Genomic DNA, 17,125 nt, shown 5'->3' with positions numbered 1-17,125 from the left:
TTCCCTGCTTAATAATAGCAAATCTATGTAAAAGTACAATGATCAATATATTATAATAACATTAGGGAATGTATTTATATATATTTTTTATTTTATTTTATACTTATTATGATGACAAAGAACATATAAAACCCTTTTTTTCTTCTTAGAAGCTTAATTTCGGGTTGTTTACATTTTCTGCATTCATTTAGTAAACAAATGTGGAGAGAAACCGGTTGCTTGCTCACCTGCCTACTCCTTTTACTTCACTACAGTAGTATGTTGATTTCTAAGTTCATGTGAACCCAGTGGGCTTCAGCCACTGGTGTGGGCTCACCCCTGGCATAGATCCATTTGTTAATCAAGGGGTAACATCTGTTGCGTGCCACTAATCCCCCCTGTCGCCCCCTTTTTTTTTGACTGTCTGCCTGCTCGCCTTGGTTGGTAGGCTGTCTGCCTTTCAAGTAAAACAGCACACAATATGTGCATGTTTTAGTTCCATATGTATGTAGTTTTTAAATCAGTCCAAAAGAGGCGCTGTCTACCTTTGTGAGGAGGTTGGTTGCATGTTGGAGAAAAACCTGAATCAGCATGTTTTTTTGGGTTTATGGCTCTACTACTGTAGCATATGCATATGCCATCTGTGGCTTAGACAGATGGCTGAAGGACTCTTGTTACAAGAGCTCACCATTCTCTACTCTGATCAACTCTACCTTACGCAAGAGCAAACAAAACATTGTAATGAACTGCAACAACTATTTTCAGTTGACAATTTTATTTGAAATTAGTTGACTACTCAGAATAGGTAGTGGAATAAGTCTGATTTGTATATTTTAGAAATATTCAGTTTTACCAGTTTAACCAGAATAATTGACATACATTTGAAATTCATAGCAACCCTTGGTTGCACATGATAAATATCACAAACCTTTATCATTTGAAATACATTGTACTTCTATTACAGTTAAATATAGCAAATTCTATAATTTATCAGTGTACTGAAGTAAATATATCCTCTATGTTAACTCATTTAGTGCATTCTAAAAAATAGATCAACAAAATACATGCTCTGTGCCAAATATTTAAATAAAAAAATAAATAAAACTCCCTTTGGGCTTAAATGTGTTATCGTGACTGTTGGGGGGCAGTGTCATCTGCTCCCTTTTCCTTCTCGCTATCCATGTACACCTGGACTGACTTCCAAAGGGCTCGAATGTTGCCTTCGCCAAATCCGGTAGCCCCCTTGCGCTGGATCAGCTCCCAGAAGAAGGTGTCCTCAGTGAAAATGGGCTTTGTGAAAACCTGCAAGAGGTACCTGGCGCGACAGGATAACTAAATATTAAGATAAGATAACTAAATATTATTTTTTTCTGTGGTTTTAGACTGGCTGTGTGAACACTAGTGGGACTGTTTGGTGGCCCTGATGGTGATCACTGAACTTCGTGTAATATCTTTCTAGGGTAATATAACTTTAAATCCTTGCACATCTGTGGCTAATAGTCAGGTGCGGATTATAAGATTGTTTTGTTTTTGGGGTTTGTCTTTAATTTCATAAAATATGGCTTGTACAGATTAGAGTCAAGTCTGAAATTTGAAATAATAATAAAAGGAGATTAGCCCATAGTAAGATCATAAAAGATAATCACCTGTGTGTCTCATTAGTTGTTGAGTTCTGTTCCTGCTGGTCCGAGTCCAGAAGAATCCCGAGGCGTTCTAGCTGCTGGGCATCCTGTCCGGAATTCTCAATTTCTTGTAGTTTATCCACCTGTCTCATCACAAGGATGTTAGAATTTATTTGACATTATTTTCTTTAAGACATTTGGGACTAGTTTTGGTATTTTTCTTCCTGTTCAACTTGTCATGTTAACTAAAATATAATTCTTAAAGTCACCTACATCTGAATAATAGGCAGCCGGTGGCGCGAAGAAGCGCATGCCGGCGTCAGCCATGCCACGCGCTGCCGCCACGATGTTGCCCGTGCACAACCCAATGTGTTGGATCCCCGCTGCCTGGTGTTCTTCCAAGAATGTGCTTACCTGGTTACTGCCTGGAGAGGAACATTAAAAAAAAGCTTTAATTCATTCACCAACTTTGGGTGGTGATAGGTTAACTTGAGCCGTGGATACCTTGCCCGGGCAGTGATTCGGCCAGCACAAACTTGCAGTGTGGCTCTTTTTGGCTGGTGCCAGTAAGCGAAAAGCCCGACTCGCCACACTTCCAGTACTCCATGGCAGCTAAGCGTAGGCCAATGCCTTTCTGGTTGATGACCAAGCCGCTGTCCGGATCGTCATTTCTGCAAAAACACAACATTGTATTGTATTATGTTATGCAATAATATAATTAGGCAATTGAAATTGGCATTTTTGTAATATTCTATCTTGATTGGAATGACAAATTGGTCAAAAATGACAAAATTGTTTTGTAGTTTTCAACTCTTGAAGTAACTTAATAGAATAGCCTGCTTGGACACTGAATTGCCTCTAACTATGATTGGTTATCCATTTACTCATGCCCTGCAATTGGCTGTCAGGCCACCAACTTAGGGTATAGTTAGCTGGGATGGCTCCAGCACCCCCTGCGACCCTCGTTCCAAAAATGAATGCATTTCCAGCCATTTCACCTGTGGATGAAGAACCTCTGGAAGCCAAAAAGCTGTTGGTACCATTTCAGGATTTGCTGACTGGTGCCAGTGGGACACGCATAGGTGATGTGGTCAATGTGAGTGACAATCTCCTGGTTGTTCTGGTCCTGATCCCCCTCGTGGACCTCGAAACCAGGTAAAAAGCTGCCCTGGTACTGACTCTTGTCGATCAACGTGTGGCACACGTTGCCCACCACGGAACTCAGCACCGCGTAGGTGATCTGGCCCTCGTGGTCCCGCACGGTGGTGGGCGGAACCGGGAAGCTGCAGCCCAGCCTCCGCAGAGCCTCGAACGAGTGGTAGATGTTGTCCACCTCAAAGCACACATTACACGCGGTGTCCACCGGGTGGTGGGAAGGAAGATCGTAGAGGCAAGTAGACAGTTGCTTCCTATGCTGCGGATCTGGTTCGACATTGAGCTGGCGAGTTCCGCATTGGTTCGTCCTCTCGTTGATGACAAACAACGCCGATCCGCTCCGGAAGGCCAGCTGTCGGGTCTTTTCCGAGCGTCTGCTGGCGATCAAATTGAATTTGAATTTGGAAGTTAAGTCATTGGCCACTTTGTCAACGTTGGAGACATGCAGGGAAACGTGATGCATTCGTCTCACGTAAGCCGCCATGTTGAATGTGGACATTACCGGAAAATCAAGTCAAGATATGTCACGTTACTATGCTTGAACAAATAATTGTTTAAAGGGCATGTCATGTCAATTTCAAAATGAATACATTGTGGGCGTGGGTGAAATTCAAGATGGATGATGTATTGACTATTTTTTTTTAGTTGTCTTGATGATTTTTCTCATCTGTGCTGGCATTATTGATAATTATATACGGATAGGCTTAACAGACATTGTCCTGCTGCTTTTTGCCTTTATTCCAATTTATTTAATGGATGTAATCACTCGCTAATTTTTTAAAAAGAATATACTATTTTCTTTCAACAATATTCTTGAAAATCACCATTTAACGCAACTTCTTCCTAAATTTTTCTCTGATTTGCCAAAGTCCCAGCCGACGTGAAAGCCTCATGACTTTCCCCTGACTTGATCGTGAACGCAACATCGTTGTCCTGCAGCTCTCGTCCAATCACAACGAACGCTCCGCCAGCTGATTGTTGACGTCACTGCTTCCAGCGTTATTTTGGCTCTGGCTTGGTTTTCATCTCCGCGTCGCCGCCATTAAACAACACTTGTCTGGGGCCATGTAAAATTACAAAACAACCCCAAAATAAACCATCGTCGAGGCGATCCACTGGCCCTGACCCACGGGCGGGCTGTTTATTCCACGAAGTATTGTAGCGTCCATCGAGATAAAGATGTGAGAAGAAAAATCAGTTTAATTCCGTTCGGGATCGATTTGACCCAGCAGAAGGCGACAGTGGAAGACGGGGGCCGAGCAACAACAACCCGATTTGTTGGTGCTTCTCCCGACAAAACTTTGTAGTCACGGTAAGACTTTACATATCTCGTGAATTGCGATCAATATGTATTGCGATCGGGTTATGAACAAATGCGTATTTTGGTTAGCCGACTATGCTAAGATGATTAGCTCACGCACAGTATATTGCAATTTCTCCGATGGAAATCCTCCATCCAAATGCATTATGCACTTTTAAAAATAGTTCTGCAAATGGCCAAAATCAGCCTCAGGATCAAATTCCGGCAGTTCTTGTTGCCACTACTAAATTAAATGAAAATGTTTGTGTCACGTGACCACATGGTCAATTTTAATTTCCCTCAGATGATTGATATAATCGAATATATCTGAGTAGCTTGTTTTTATGTGTCAATTTAACGCGGATATATTAGATTAAAGAAGAAATATTGCATATTCTGCCTGATCTTTGAAAACAAGGTGATGACAACTTTTAATGTAATTGATGCATGAGTTTACACAAATGTGTCACAATGTGCAGGTGATCCATAATGACGGACCCGAGTGGGAAATGGTCCTGCGACTACTGTACCTTCGAAAACTGGCCTTCCTCCACCAAGTGCACCATGTGCCGTGCCCACCGATCCCCCAGCCCCATCATCACGGAGGAGCCGTTTAAAACTGTGTCCGACTTGGACCCGGCACACCGCCCGTGGGGTCTCCCCGCCAACGAGGGTGGCAGCGACACCCTCCTCATCTGCCCGGACTCCAGCGCCAGGCCCCGCGTCCGCCCGGCCGGCGTGGCAGAGCTCGCCAGCAAGTGGTCCTGTCACATGTGCACCTACCTGAACTGGCCCCGTGCCGTCCGCTGCACGCAGTGTCTGTGTCAGCGCCCCAAGAGCGTCAGCCCCACCGAGTCCCCCCGCGCATCCGGCTGCCGCCCCGCGGGGTCCTCGGACCCGTGCGAGGAGTACAACGACCGCAACCGCCTCAACACCCACCGGCAGTATTGGACGTGCTCTTCATGCACTTACCAGAATTCGCCTAAGTCGCTCACCTGTGTGGCGTGCGACCACCCGCAGGCCATCGAGCTGGCCGCCCCGTCTGCAGGGCGCTCCTCCGTGATCAATGAGCAAGACCGGGCGTGGCGGAGGAGCGGCCGCGGAACCGGCACGGGTACTCCCGGCCAAAGGAGGTCGCCGACTTTGGGTGAGCGGGAGGACAATGTCCAAAAGGACTTCCAGAGGATCGAACTGGCGGCGGAAGCTGGGAGCGCCCGGGACGAGCAGGAGATGGACTTCAAGAAGCTCAAACAAATACGGAATCGGATGAGGAAAACCGACTGGTTGTTTCTAAGTGCCTGTGCTGGTGAGTTTACCGCAATCAAAATAACAATAGCAATCAAACTGATCAAAATCTTTAGGTCAAGGACAACTACAGTATTTCCCCCGCTATAATGTGCACCATAAAGTTTTATTTATAATCGGATGCGCTTTGTGTCAATCTTGGTTAAAAGTGGTATTACATTCACTTTTTTTCAAAGCTCCATCTAGTGGATACATAATGTAATGCCTCCACCCCCAACCACTAGTTTTACTATCTCACCTGAGCCCTATAATGTGGTGCGCCTTATATATGGAAACTTCTTTTAAGATTATCTATTGGAGGTCACCTTAAAATCCGGTAACATATTTTTTGGACTATATATCTCACCCGAGTTTAAGTAAAAAAAAAAACTACTTCACTGGAGTATAAGTTGCATATTAGGGAGGGTATTTTTTTTATTCAATAAGAAACCAAGTACAAACATACTTTAAAGTTAAAATAGGTAAATGGAGAACAACAGGCGAAATGACTGTTTATCTATCATTTGCATTTTTTGTATAAGTATAGCCTAAAGATAACATTTGATGGTGAAGGAAAAAAAATGTATATAAGTAGCAAGCCCAGGCAGAGTATGAAAAAAAAAGTGAATATGAAACCAGTAAATTAGCCAAGTGGCGCCAAACAGCATGCGAGGATGTAACGCTCCCCCCTTTCTCACTGCCACTGAAGAGGGTCTTTAAGAAGCTGAGAGGGGGCACCTGGTGGCCCAGATGGTGCTGATGAATAGGCCAGTCTGGACAGCGTCAGGGCGGTCGCAAGGACCTCCTGGATGGCACTCAAAACAGCCCCTCCCACCCTCTCTTGCTCTTGGATGCTACCAAAATAGACTCAAAGGAGAAGGAAAAAACAGACCCTGAAGGCATCACATGACTGCCAGCCAAGCCCTCCTTATGACTTTTGCGCTCTTACTTGGAAGCTGCCATACTATAAAGTTACCCACCAAGTTTTATTGAAAGCGCATTATCAAAATTAACCCTTTAATGGAGGATTTGTTTAAATCAGCTTAAAATTAACAGTTGTTAACAGTCCCAGTTAGCTTTGAGTACAGGATGTGTTCCCAGTGCTTCGGGGGTCCGCCTGAGCACTTCCTCGAGTGCTGGTACACTCCTCGCCATTTTTTTCTCAAGGCTATTCGTTCTGTTTTGTTCACGCAGGCGTGGTGGAAGGCGACCTCGCCACCGTGGAAGCCTACAAGTCGTCGGGCGGCGATATTGCACGGCAACTGACGGCCGATGAGGTGCAGCTGCTCAACCGGGCGTCGGCGTTCGATGCCGGATTCACCTTGGTGCATCTCGCCATTCGTTTCCAGAGGCAGGATATGCTCGCCGTGCTCCTCACAGAGGTAATTTGTCCTAAGACTTCATTTCGTAGACGTCCCGGCTAATGACGCTGTCCCTCAAGGTCAATCAGCAGGCGGCCAAGTGCATCCCGTCCATGGTTTGTCCCGAGCTGACGGAGCAGATCCGGAGGGAAATCTTCGCCTCGCTGCATCAGCGTAAAGGCGATTTTGCTTGCTACTTTCTCAGTGACTTGGTCACCTTCACGCTGCCCGCCGGTAGGTTGTGCTCGGCCATTGTTTTCTTATTTTTTCTGTTTTCCAAGCATCAGTTTTTGAATAAGTGTACTTTCCTGCAGATATCGAGGATTTGCCTCCGGCTGTTCAGGAGAAGTTGTTTGACGAGGTTTTGGATCGGGACGTGCAGAAAGGTAGGCCATTGTTTTCGGCGTTATGGTGAAACACGACCTGTTGACATTGCATTCAATTCAACATAATGACTTTTTTTTCCTTTATGTGGAGGATTTCAGACCAGAAGAGACACATTTTTCCCTTCCTTCCACACAGTGCATAGTGCACCTTTTTGTTTTGTAATTGTGTGGAATCGTCAGTTATAAATCCCTAAAAAAAAAAAAAATTGCAGTACATTATAAATTGCACTAAATAACAATAATAAAATTTGGTGAATCAAGATAAATAGGCATCTGTTAACAGTTTATCAGAGAAGTATAGCCTAAAAAAATGAAGACTTTTGGTGGAAAGAAAAGAAAAAGATGCATAAAATGCACTTTAGTTTGGCCCAGCCTATGAAAACAAAAAAAAAAGTGATTTATAGTCTGGAAAATATGGCACTTTGCCTTTGGTGCCTGACACCACATATAGGGGAGTAGAGCAGAGAAAAGTTAGTCCAAAAACAGCAGAAATGAGTTGTATATTTTATATGCATTGAAATCAGTGAAGATGGGGAAAAAAATAACCTTTTATCAAATGATGGTCACGACACCCGCAATCTGCATTTAGTTTATTATTATTATTTTTTCACCCCTGACGCAGAGTTAGAGGAAGAATCGGCGATCATCAACTGGTCCATGGAGCTGGGCACGCGTCTGGACAGCCGCCTATACGCGCTGTGGAATCGCACAGCCGGTGACTGCCTGCTGGACTCGGTGCTCCAGGCCACGTGGGGCATCTACGACAAGGACTCTGTCCTGCGCAAGACGCTTCACGACAGCTTGCACGACTGCTCGCACTGGTAAGGCCAGGCCGGGACGTCCTCCGACCGGTCTCTCCAGCATCTTTTCATCCATTTTCCCTTTTTGCTCAGGTTTTACACTCGCTGGAAGGAATGGGAGTCGTGGTACTCGCAAAGCTTCGGCCTGCGCTTTTCTCTAAGGGAGGAGCAGTGGCAGGAGGACTGGGCCTTCATCCTGTCTTTAGCCAGCCAGGTTAGTCGCATTGTGGGGGGGAACCTAAAGGAGAGCTTTCTTCACCTTCTATGTTTTTGTGTGTGTGATTCCTGATTGCAGCCTGGAGCCAGCCTGGAGCAGACTCACATTTTTGTGCTGGCGCACATCCTCCGCAGGCCCATCATCGTCTACGGCGTGAAATACTACAAAAGCTTCCGAGGGGAGACGTTGGGATTCACGAGATTTCAAGGTGAGCTCAGGCTGAGTTTTTTTGGGAGAGTTTATGATGGTTCCCGTTCGAAGCAAAAGAGCCACCATCTGCTTTACTATCTATATTATTTTGACTTTAGAGTGACTCTGTCATACCATTTAGAACTTTCAAACTAACTAAACACACAAAGCCCCTTCCCTTCATTTTATTTTCTTTTGGAGAGGAGGGAATTAAGTGCTGATGAGAGTAATGGATGTCCAATGGTAAAAAAAACATGTAGCAAAAAAAAAAATCCCTTTTTATTCTATTTCTTAAAGACTGTGACATATTGTAAGATTAACAAAAATGGCAATTACATGAAGTGACACTATTGTATAAATCACATTGGAAAAAACAGCAATAGATTGGGTTAAAAGTTCAAATAAAATAAATAAGAAATGATAGAACATATTTTGAAAATATGACCCTAAATGTAACATACTGAAGTAAGACAATGTCCATAAGAGTGCACATGTCCACTCAAGAAGCCAAATTCAAATATTCCTGCCCCTTTTTTCCCCCTTAATGACTTCTTACTGTTTTTTGCACAGGCGTGTACTTACCACTGCTTTGGGAGCAGAGCTTCTGCTGGAAGAGCCCCATCGCGCTGGGCTACACCCGCGGCCACTTCTCGGCCCTGGTGGCCATGGAGAACGACGGCTACGGCGACAACCGCGGCGCGGGCGCCAACCTCAACACGGACGACGACGTCACCGTCACCTTCCTGCCTCTGGTGGACAGCGAGCGTAAACTGCTGCACGTCCATTTCCTGACGGCCCAGGAGGTTATAACCATCTTAAAGTGTTATTTCTAAGCACTGGTTTGCATATAAATCATATTTTTCTTTTTTGTAGATGGGCAATGAAGAGCAGCAGGAGAAACTTTTGCGCTCATGGCTGGACTGCAGCGTGACGGATGGTGGGATGCTCGCCGCCGTGCAGAAAAGCTCGAGGAGGCGCAACCACCCATTGGTCACTCAGATGTTGGAAAAGTGGCTGGACACTTATAGGCAGATCCGACCTTGTGGCGCCGCGCTTTCCGACGGCGAAGAGGACGACGACGAAGACGAGTGAGTGATGCGCACTTTTCCAAAAACTTCAAAACAACGCGGAAGGAAGGGCAAAGAAACTCTTTAGTCTGTCACACCAAAACTCTAATTTTTTTTTAATGCTTTCCGGTTAGTTGGGGAAATCCATATGGTAGATTTTTACCAGTACTTTAATTTAATCCGCAAAAAGTTGCAGTCGTTTTGTTGTCGCTTGACATTTAGATATTCATCCTCAAAGCCGTTTTTTGACCATGGTCCAAGTTATTTATTCTTTGGTTTTGCACAGATTTAATAGCTACATTTTGGGGAGGGAGATGAAAGGGGGAAAAAAAGAGGTGTGCGGTGAATGAAGGCAATGGTTACTGACATTTTGGCGTTGTGGCGTTGGCGCATGGCAAGGAAAAGAGAAGCAAGCGCTTTCTCTCTTTTGAGAGTGCGTTCATATGATTAAATTTGATTCACTTGCATCTCGATTTGCTTGTGTTGTTGTTTGTAAACGGTTAAAATGCGCTCTTGCGTCCTTCAAAAAGTTATTTCAAAAACTGCTGCACATTCAGGTGCTTTTTAAAGACCGTGTTTAGGAATCTGATAAGATTTTAAGGCCTTAAATTCAAATCATCCCATCGAAGCCCTCAGTTTATGCACGTAAAAATTATATTGGTTCATTTCAAATATTACTCTTTACCGACCTATAAAGTTTTAATATTCTAATCCACGTTTTAGGATAAACCAATATTGCTTCAATTTAACCTTTATGTAAGTGTAATTTCGACTCAGGACTAGGTTAAACGACTATTGTTGTAATTTTGACCTTTGCAAAATAGTATGTTAAAATTAGGTTAGGTAAAAAACGGGACTCTGGTTCCCTCCTGTGGATACCCAATGAAACTACACCATAATTCAGAATCTTTTTTCTTTTTTATTGGAACTGCACTGGATGCTAACTGTTCACCTGATACAAGAAACAAATACAAATACTCACGCTAAAAACAAAAGCATACTTTTCTGTGTGGGGGGGCTTTCCTCGTTCTGTTATGACAGCCAAACTACGGAGGACTTTTTTGCTATTGCTTTTGACAAGAGTATGGGATGAACCTGGCCAAATAAAATAGAAGGAAGGAAGTAGATGATGCTTACGGGACAATGCGATGCTTCTAGAAACATCCAACTAATCAATAGCAGTCAAACGGACTCTGCCCAACTTGCCAAAAAACACTTAAGATCGGCGTCTTATTTTCTTTTCTTTTCTTCAACTCGTGAACAAAACTGCAAAAAAAGAGGGGTTATTCCTGAGTCGTCAAAGTTGGGTTTATCAGAATTAATCAACAATGCTCTGTTTAACCTGTTTGATAGCTGTTGGCGGTGATAAATCAATGACATTTGCTAATTTCATCCAACTGATGAAACATTCTGCCTTAAATGTCTTACTATTGATGGTGATAGACGTCCATACCTCCCAGTCAAAGTAAATTGGACGCCTATCGCCATCCAAAGTACTTTGTTTTTGTCCATTGTTGAAGAACATCATGGCTGTTTTGATTCCTGTCCAAATGAATTGGATGTCTATTGCCGTCAATGTTAATTTTAATACTTGCTAAATGCTCATTTTCAGCTTTTTTTGTAGGTGGCGCTGGGGCTAAACAACACATTAGTTAGAGAAGATGGGCTGGGGGGGGTGAAACGGGTGTTGCCTCGGCAAAAAAAATCAGGGCGAGTGGGATTCCCAAGACAAAGTTAAGTGGTGGTTGGCATCCCCAACTCTCTTCCCCCCCCAAAAATAAGAAAAACTTGAAGACAAGAAGTACAAAGTCCACCGGAACCTGTTGGAACGAGGGCACCATCTGTCTCTTGGTCCCGCTTTAAGTGTGGGTGTGGGGGAGGGAAAGAGGGGACTGTCAGGGTCCCCGGGGGTGGGCCCCTCGTCTCTGCTATTGCTCGGTGAGGTGCTCTCTGGGCTCGCCGTGTTTGGACGGCTGGTTGGGCGACGGGGCCTGTGAGGGGTGAGTGCCGGAGGGCAGGGTGTGGGCGATGGGGACACCGCCGGGTACCATGCCTTCCAACGCCCCGGGGAGACCGCCGGGAGCCACGCCCACCACGCCTGGCGGGAATCTGCGGGGAACAAGTACATATACAGGTAATAAATACCGTCGGGCGCCAAAAAGGTAGTGGCTTTCCAAAACACTCTATTTTAGCTAAAAGGAGGGCAGCGAAACACCAAGTATGACTGTGGTAGTCATGCTTTACTATGTCAAAGTTGACAGATTGTTCCAGAATTGGGCACTTGTTTGTTGGCTGAAGGGGGTAGATGTCCAATCTGTTTTGACTGGGAGGTTTAGCAGCAATTCTTTAATTGCTGCTATGCCTCCCCAATCAAAATGGTTTGGACATCTATCACTGTGAATGCTAAAATTGGTTGTGTTTTTCCATTTATGATTTAATGTAAACAACTTTTAGATCAGAAAATGTGCTCCAATTCTGGGACTACTGTCAATTGGGAGGAGGGAGGGGGGGGGGGGGGGTCACGCAGGTGAGTGGTAGTTTAGTATTTACTCCCGTTGGTTTACCTGCGCCCCATCTAGGCATTTATTTTGTCTTGGGGAATGCCTGTAGCGACGGGCGGCAGCGTTTGGTTGACGTGACTGCGAGAAACAATGACAATATCCAACATATGACCACAAAAATGATAACATGCGCATATCATGGGGTCTCCATTTAGTGAGGATTTCCATTTAAAATAAAAGTATGTTCATGTTTGCTATTTTTGTTGGATTGTGACAGAGTATGCATTTGAGCCACTTAAAAAAAGTTGTATATTTTTAAAATATGACTATCATTTACAAGAAAATTTAACAATGTTAAAAAATTGTATCAAATTAATAAGTATAGATGTATATGGATACTGGGTATTGCAAAATGTTTGACCTCATTTCATAGGCTAATAATTATGACAATTTAAATTGGAGAGATTTCAAATTTTCACAGGTAGTGTAGAAACGTTTCAAGTTTTTGTGTGTAACGTATGACATTTTTATCTTTTTCAGGCAAAGAAATGCTATTGATTGAATTCCTCAAAGGAAAAGGCATGCTATTGTATGCTTGGACTCAGTCATCCAAGGCAGTGCAACATTTTGCAAAGAAGGCACCAACTACAAAACAAAGTAAGATTTGGCACCAAAAATGTCTAATTTAATTTTCAAAGTTTGTTTTAATAAAATGTTTTAAGTCCTGTCGCAGGTGTCCCCCACCTTCCCACTAAACTTGGACTGGCTAAGTATTTTTGCTAGGAGGGTGTGTGAGAAATTTGGCTAAGTGTGCAAGCCACCTAGGCCTATTATTTTAACAAATTTCGATGGAAAATGGTTCTCAATGTAAAATTTAAAAATGTCTAAGTTTTTTTTTTTAGTAAAAGGTAAATATTCTTTTGTCACAGGTGTCAGAGTGGCACTATGTGTACGTTTGTGGGAATTGAACCAGGTTCTGCTCGGCCGTGGGCATATACTCTACTGTGTGTGCTAAGGGTACCTCCCACCTTCCCACTAAACTCAGACCGGCCAAGTATTTTCGGTAAGATGGGCGGTCATTGTGTCATTTGACTAAGTGTGCAAGCCACCTCCCACTCGAGAAATTTGGCTAAGTGTGCAAGCCTCCTAGTCATTTATTTTAACTAATTTTGATGTAATGATTCTATGTAAAATTTATTTTGAAAAGGGACAAAATGACAAGTACTACAGCTTTCTCTTACAGGTTGGTGGCCCAGTGGTTAAGTCATCAGTTTGCCAATTCTTTGGTCCCCGGTTCAATTCCCAGGGCAGGCAAAGATTTTCCCACAAAGGCATCAGGTAAAAAAGTATAAGTATTTAGTGGTGGATGAAGCATTTTGTCAAAAAATGACTAAGTGTTTCACCCCGTTTCCTGGGATAAAACGTTTCAACACCTATGTATAAGTGGGGCACGAGTTGGTGTTGTGGGTTGCACACTCGCCTTTGCACCGAGAGAACGTGAGTTCGCTTCCCGGTGTCGGCGGTTGACTGACCAAGCAAGCGGTCGAGGGTCGGCCGAAGGCCGACCCGAGAACGCCTTTCGCACAGACAGGTCCCTTCAACATTCTTCCGAACTGCCGAAGGCAGTTCGGAATATAACCTTTTGCTGAAAAGTATGACTAAGTGTTTAATATAAATTAAAAAAATTTTTTTCTTCTTGTTCCATTTTCCAGACCACACCGGGAATCGTACCCAGCTCTTGCGCAACCAAGTGGACTACACTTTTCTTTGTAATCATTTGAGTGTCTTGATTACAAGTCCACAGAAATGACTAAGTGAAAAAGTGTCCCAACCGGGAATCGAACCAAGGTCTCCCAGACGAAAGACCAGTGCTCTAACCTCTGCACCACCAAGTGACCACAGTTCCCTTTGTAATCATTTGAGTGTCTTGACAAGAAGTTCACAGAAATGACTAAGTGAAAAAGTGTCACAACCGGAATTTGGTCTCCCAAACGAGAGACACGCGAGTTAACCTCTACGCCACAGTGTCCTCCTCACTTCACCTTTGAGCAAGGATGTGTAATATAGAAAATGAATGAACAATCTTCTATTTAAAAAGAAAAACACCTTACTATACTAAGTCATTTTTTTAAAGAAAAAAAGTCCTACTATACTATGTCATTTTTTAACGAAAAAAAGCCTTACTACTGCTATGTCGTTTTTGGTGATAAAAAGCCATACTATATATACTATGTTGTTTTTGCCCATAAAGAGCCTTACTATACTATGTCGTTTTTTAACAAAAAAAAGCCTTACTATACTATGTTGTTTTTTTAACGAAAAAAGCCTTACTATACTATGTCGTTTTTTAACGAAAAAAAAGCCTTACTATACTATGTCGTTTTTGGTGATAAAAAGCCTTACTATACTATGTCGTTGTTGTCAGAAAAAAAGCCTTACTATACTATGTCGTTTTTGTCAGAAAAAAGCCTTACTATACTATGTCGTTTTTGTCAGAAAAAAAAGCCTTACTATACTATGTCGTTTTTAACGATAAAAAGCCTTACTATACTATGTCGTTTTTTAACGAAAAAAAAAGCCTTACTATACTATGTCGTTTTTTAACGAAAAAAAGCCTTACTATACTATGTCGTTTTTTAACAAAAAAAGCCTTACTATACTATGTCGTTTTTGGTGATAAAAAGCCTTACTATACTATGTCGTTTTTTAACGAAAAAAAGCCTTACTATACTATGTCGTTTTTTAACAAAAAAAAAGCCTTACTATACTATGTCGTTTTTTAACAAAAAAAAGCCTTACTATACTATGTCGTTTTTTAACGAAAAAAAGCCTTACTATACTATGTCGTTTTTTAATGAAAAAAAAGCCTTACTATACTATGTCGTTTTTTAATGAAAAAAAGCCTTACTATACTATGTCGTTTTTGTCAGAAAAAAAAGCCTTACTATACTATGTCGTTTTTTAACGAAAAAAAGCCTTACTATACTATGTCGTTTTTTAACAAAAAAAAGCCTTACTATACTATGTCGTTTTTTAACGAAATAAAGCCTTACTATACTATGTCGTTTTTTAACGAAAAAAAGCCTTACTATACTATGTCGTTTTTGGTGATAAAAAGCCTTACTATACTATGTCGTTTTTTAACGGAAAAAAAGCCTTACTATACTATGTCGTTTTTTAACGAAAAAAAGCCTTACTATACTATGTCGTTTTTTAACAAAAAAAGCCTTACTATACTATGTCGTTTTTGGTGATAAAAAGCCTTACTATACTATGTCGTTTTTTAACGAAAAAAAGCCTTACTATACTATGTCGTTTTTTAACAAAAAAAAGCCTTACTATACTATGTCGTTTTTTAACGAAAAAAAGCCTTACTATACTATGTCGTTTTTTAACGAAAAAAAGCCTTACTATACTATGTCGTTTTTTAATGAAAAAAAAAGCCTTACTATACTATGTCGTTTTTTAATGAAAAAAAGCCTTACTATACTATGTCGTTTTTGGTGATAAAAAGCCTTACTATACTATGTCGTTTTTTAACAAAAAAAAGCCTTACTATACTATGTCGTTTTTTAACGAAATAAAGCCTTACTATACTATGTCGTTTTTTAACGAAAAAAAGCCTTACTATACTATGTCGTTTTTGGTGATAAAAAGCCTTACTATACTATGTCGTTTTTTAACGAAAAAAAGCCTTACTAAACTATGTCGTTTTTTAACGAAAAAAAGCCTTACTATAGTATGTCGTTTTTTAACGAAAAAAAAGCCTTACTATACTATGTCGTTTTTTAACGAAAAAAAGCCTTACTATACTATGTCGTTTTTTAACAAAAAAAAGCCTTAATATACTATGTCGTTTTTGGTGATAAAAAGCCTTACTATACTATGTCGTTTTTTAACGAAAAAAAGCCTTACTATAGTATGTCGTTTTTTAACGAAAAAAAGCCTTACTATACTATGTCGTTTTTTAACGAAATAAAGCCTTACTATACTATGTCGTTTTTGGTGATAAAAAGCCTTACTATACTATGTCGTTTTTTAACGAAAAAAAGCCTTACTATACTATGTCGTTTTTTAACAAAAAAAAGCCTTACTATACTATGTCGTTTTTTAACGAAATAAAGCCTTACTAAACTATGTCGTTTTTTAACGAAAAAAAGCCTTACTATACTATGTCGTTTTTGGTGATAAAAAGCCTTACTATACTATGTCGTTTTTTAACGAAAAAAAGCCTTACTAAACTATGTCGTTTTTTAACGAAAAAAAAGCCTTACTATAGTATGTCGTTTTTTAACGAAAAAAAAGCCTTACTATACTATGTCGTTTTTTAACGAAAAAAAGCCTTACTATACTATGTCGTTTTTTAACAAAAAAAAGCCTTAATATACTATGTCGTTTTTGGTGATAAAAAGCCTTACTATACTATGTCGTTTTTTAACGAAAAAAAGCCTTACTATAGTATGTCGTTTTTTAACGAAAAAAAGCCTTACTATACTATGTCGTTTTTGGTGATAAAAAGCCTTACTATACTATGTCGTTTTTTAACGAAAAAAAGCCTTACTATACTATGTCGTTTTTTAACGAAAAAAAGCCTTACTATACTATGTCGTTTTTGGTGATAAAAAGCCTTACTATACTATGTCGTTTTTTAACGAAAAAAAGCCTTACCATACTATGTCGTTTTTTAACGGAAAAAAAACCTTACTATACTATGTCATTTTTTAACGAAAAAAAGCCTTACTATACTATGTTGTTTTTGGTGATAAAAAGCCTTACTATACTATGTCGTTTTTAATGAAAAAAAAGCCTTACTATACTATGTCGTTTTTGAGTTGGTGTAGTGGGTTGCAAACAGACCAGATAACGAACGGCTCTAGAGGACGGGAGTTGGCCACCCCTGAATAAGGACAAATGCTGCATACAGATCATGACTCCTCAAAGTTGAAACTGAACTCGGGAGGAATGGGAAAAGATTTTCTGATTTGATTCAGAAGAAGAGACATGTCAAGTGACAGTCTTACAATGCAATACTAAAGTACTTCTTTTGTGTCTAAATAAATATAACATTAAAGTGCAGTGCAACACTAGTTTTAAAGTGGCTACTATTATGATAACTACTATCATTTTATAATTTAACAAAACATGTATTTAAAAAAATATTTAACAAATCTCTAAAATAAGAAATAGACTACAAAGATTATAATGACTTAAAAAGCACTAAGTGGCATTATTTAATGAGTTTTGAACAATGAGTCATGCAAACT

At 41.0% G+C, this 17,125-nt stretch overlaps 3 protein-coding genes across 12 annotated transcripts in view; 1 reads left to right on the top strand and 2 right to left on the bottom strand.

Annotated features, from left to right (window-relative positions):
* Positions 1 to 737: 737 nt before the first annotated feature.
* Positions 738 to 3,282, bottom strand: hpdl (4-hydroxyphenylpyruvate dioxygenase-like). The gene is made up of 5 exons (XM_077738322.1): positions 2,600 to 3,282; positions 2,106 to 2,272; positions 1,875 to 2,026; positions 1,626 to 1,744; positions 738 to 1,294 (listed from the first exon to the last, which is right to left on the bottom strand). The coding sequence occupies exons 1-5, from the start codon at positions 3,253 to 3,255 to the stop codon at positions 1,105 to 1,107; spliced, it is 1,284 nt and encodes a 427-aa protein (XP_077594448.1). The 5' UTR covers positions 3,256 to 3,282; the 3' UTR covers positions 738 to 1,104.
* A 365-nt stretch (positions 3,283 to 3,647) lies between these two features.
* zranb1a (zinc finger, RAN-binding domain containing 1a) lies at positions 3,648 to 9,833 on the top strand. The gene is made up of 10 exons (XM_077738315.1): positions 3,648 to 4,068; positions 4,536 to 5,362; positions 6,535 to 6,722; positions 6,782 to 6,935; positions 7,016 to 7,087; positions 7,710 to 7,908; positions 7,981 to 8,101; positions 8,183 to 8,312; positions 8,864 to 9,096; positions 9,167 to 9,833. The coding sequence occupies exons 2-10, from the start codon at positions 4,546 to 4,548 to the stop codon at positions 9,383 to 9,385; spliced, it is 2,133 nt and encodes a 710-aa protein (XP_077594441.1). The 5' UTR covers positions 3,648 to 4,068; positions 4,536 to 4,545; the 3' UTR covers positions 9,386 to 9,833.
* A 426-nt stretch (positions 9,834 to 10,259) lies between these two features.
* The window catches only part of LOC144211240 (C-terminal-binding protein 2), a 60,579-nt gene continuing 53,713 nt past the window's right edge, over positions 10,260 to 17,125 (bottom strand). For 8 of the 10 annotated variants that reach the window (XM_077738310.1, XM_077738312.1, XM_077738309.1 and 5 more), the window contains one exon: positions 10,260 to 11,469. In XM_077738310.1, the coding sequence (XP_077594436.1) occupies positions 11,289 to 11,469 (181 nt within the window). In that variant the 3' untranslated portion in view covers positions 10,260 to 11,288. Of the gene's footprint in view, positions 11,470 to 11,924; positions 12,000 to 17,125 lie in introns of all 10 variants that reach the window. The other 2 variants (XM_077738307.1, XM_077738308.1) reach the window with 1 other exon arrangement.

This window comes from Stigmatopora nigra, chromosome 18 (genome assembly GCF_051989575.1).
Source record: "Stigmatopora nigra isolate UIUO_SnigA chromosome 18, RoL_Snig_1.1, whole genome shotgun sequence".
NCBI lineage: Eukaryota > Metazoa > Chordata > Actinopteri > Syngnathiformes > Syngnathidae > Stigmatopora > Stigmatopora nigra.
This window is presented reverse-complemented; position numbering and strand designations above follow the sequence as displayed.

Excerpts from the sequence above, each read along its gene's own strand:
- hpdl (XM_077738322.1), bottom strand. The coding sequence starts at position 3,255 with ATGTCCACATTCAACATGGCGGCTTACGTGAGACGAATGCATCACGTT. Across the intron at positions 2,273-2,599 it reads CAGAGGTTCTTCATCCACAG|AAATGACGATCCGGACAGCG; the intron begins GTGAAATGGCTG and ends GTGTTTTTGCAG. Across the intron at positions 2,027-2,105 it reads CGAATCACTGCCCGGGCAAG|GCAGTAACCAGGTAAGCACA; the intron begins GTATCCACGGCT and ends GTTCCTCTCCAG.
- zranb1a (XM_077738315.1), top strand. The coding sequence starts at position 4,546 with ATGACGGACCCGAGTGGGAAATGGTCCTGCGACTACTGTACCTTCGAA. Across the intron at positions 6,723-6,781 it reads TCGCCGTGCTCCTCACAGAG|GTCAATCAGCAGGCGGCCAA; the intron begins GTAATTTGTCCT and ends CTGTCCCTCAAG. Across the intron at positions 9,097-9,166 it reads ATTTCCTGACGGCCCAGGAG|ATGGGCAATGAAGAGCAGCA; the intron begins GTTATAACCATC and ends TCTTTTTTGTAG.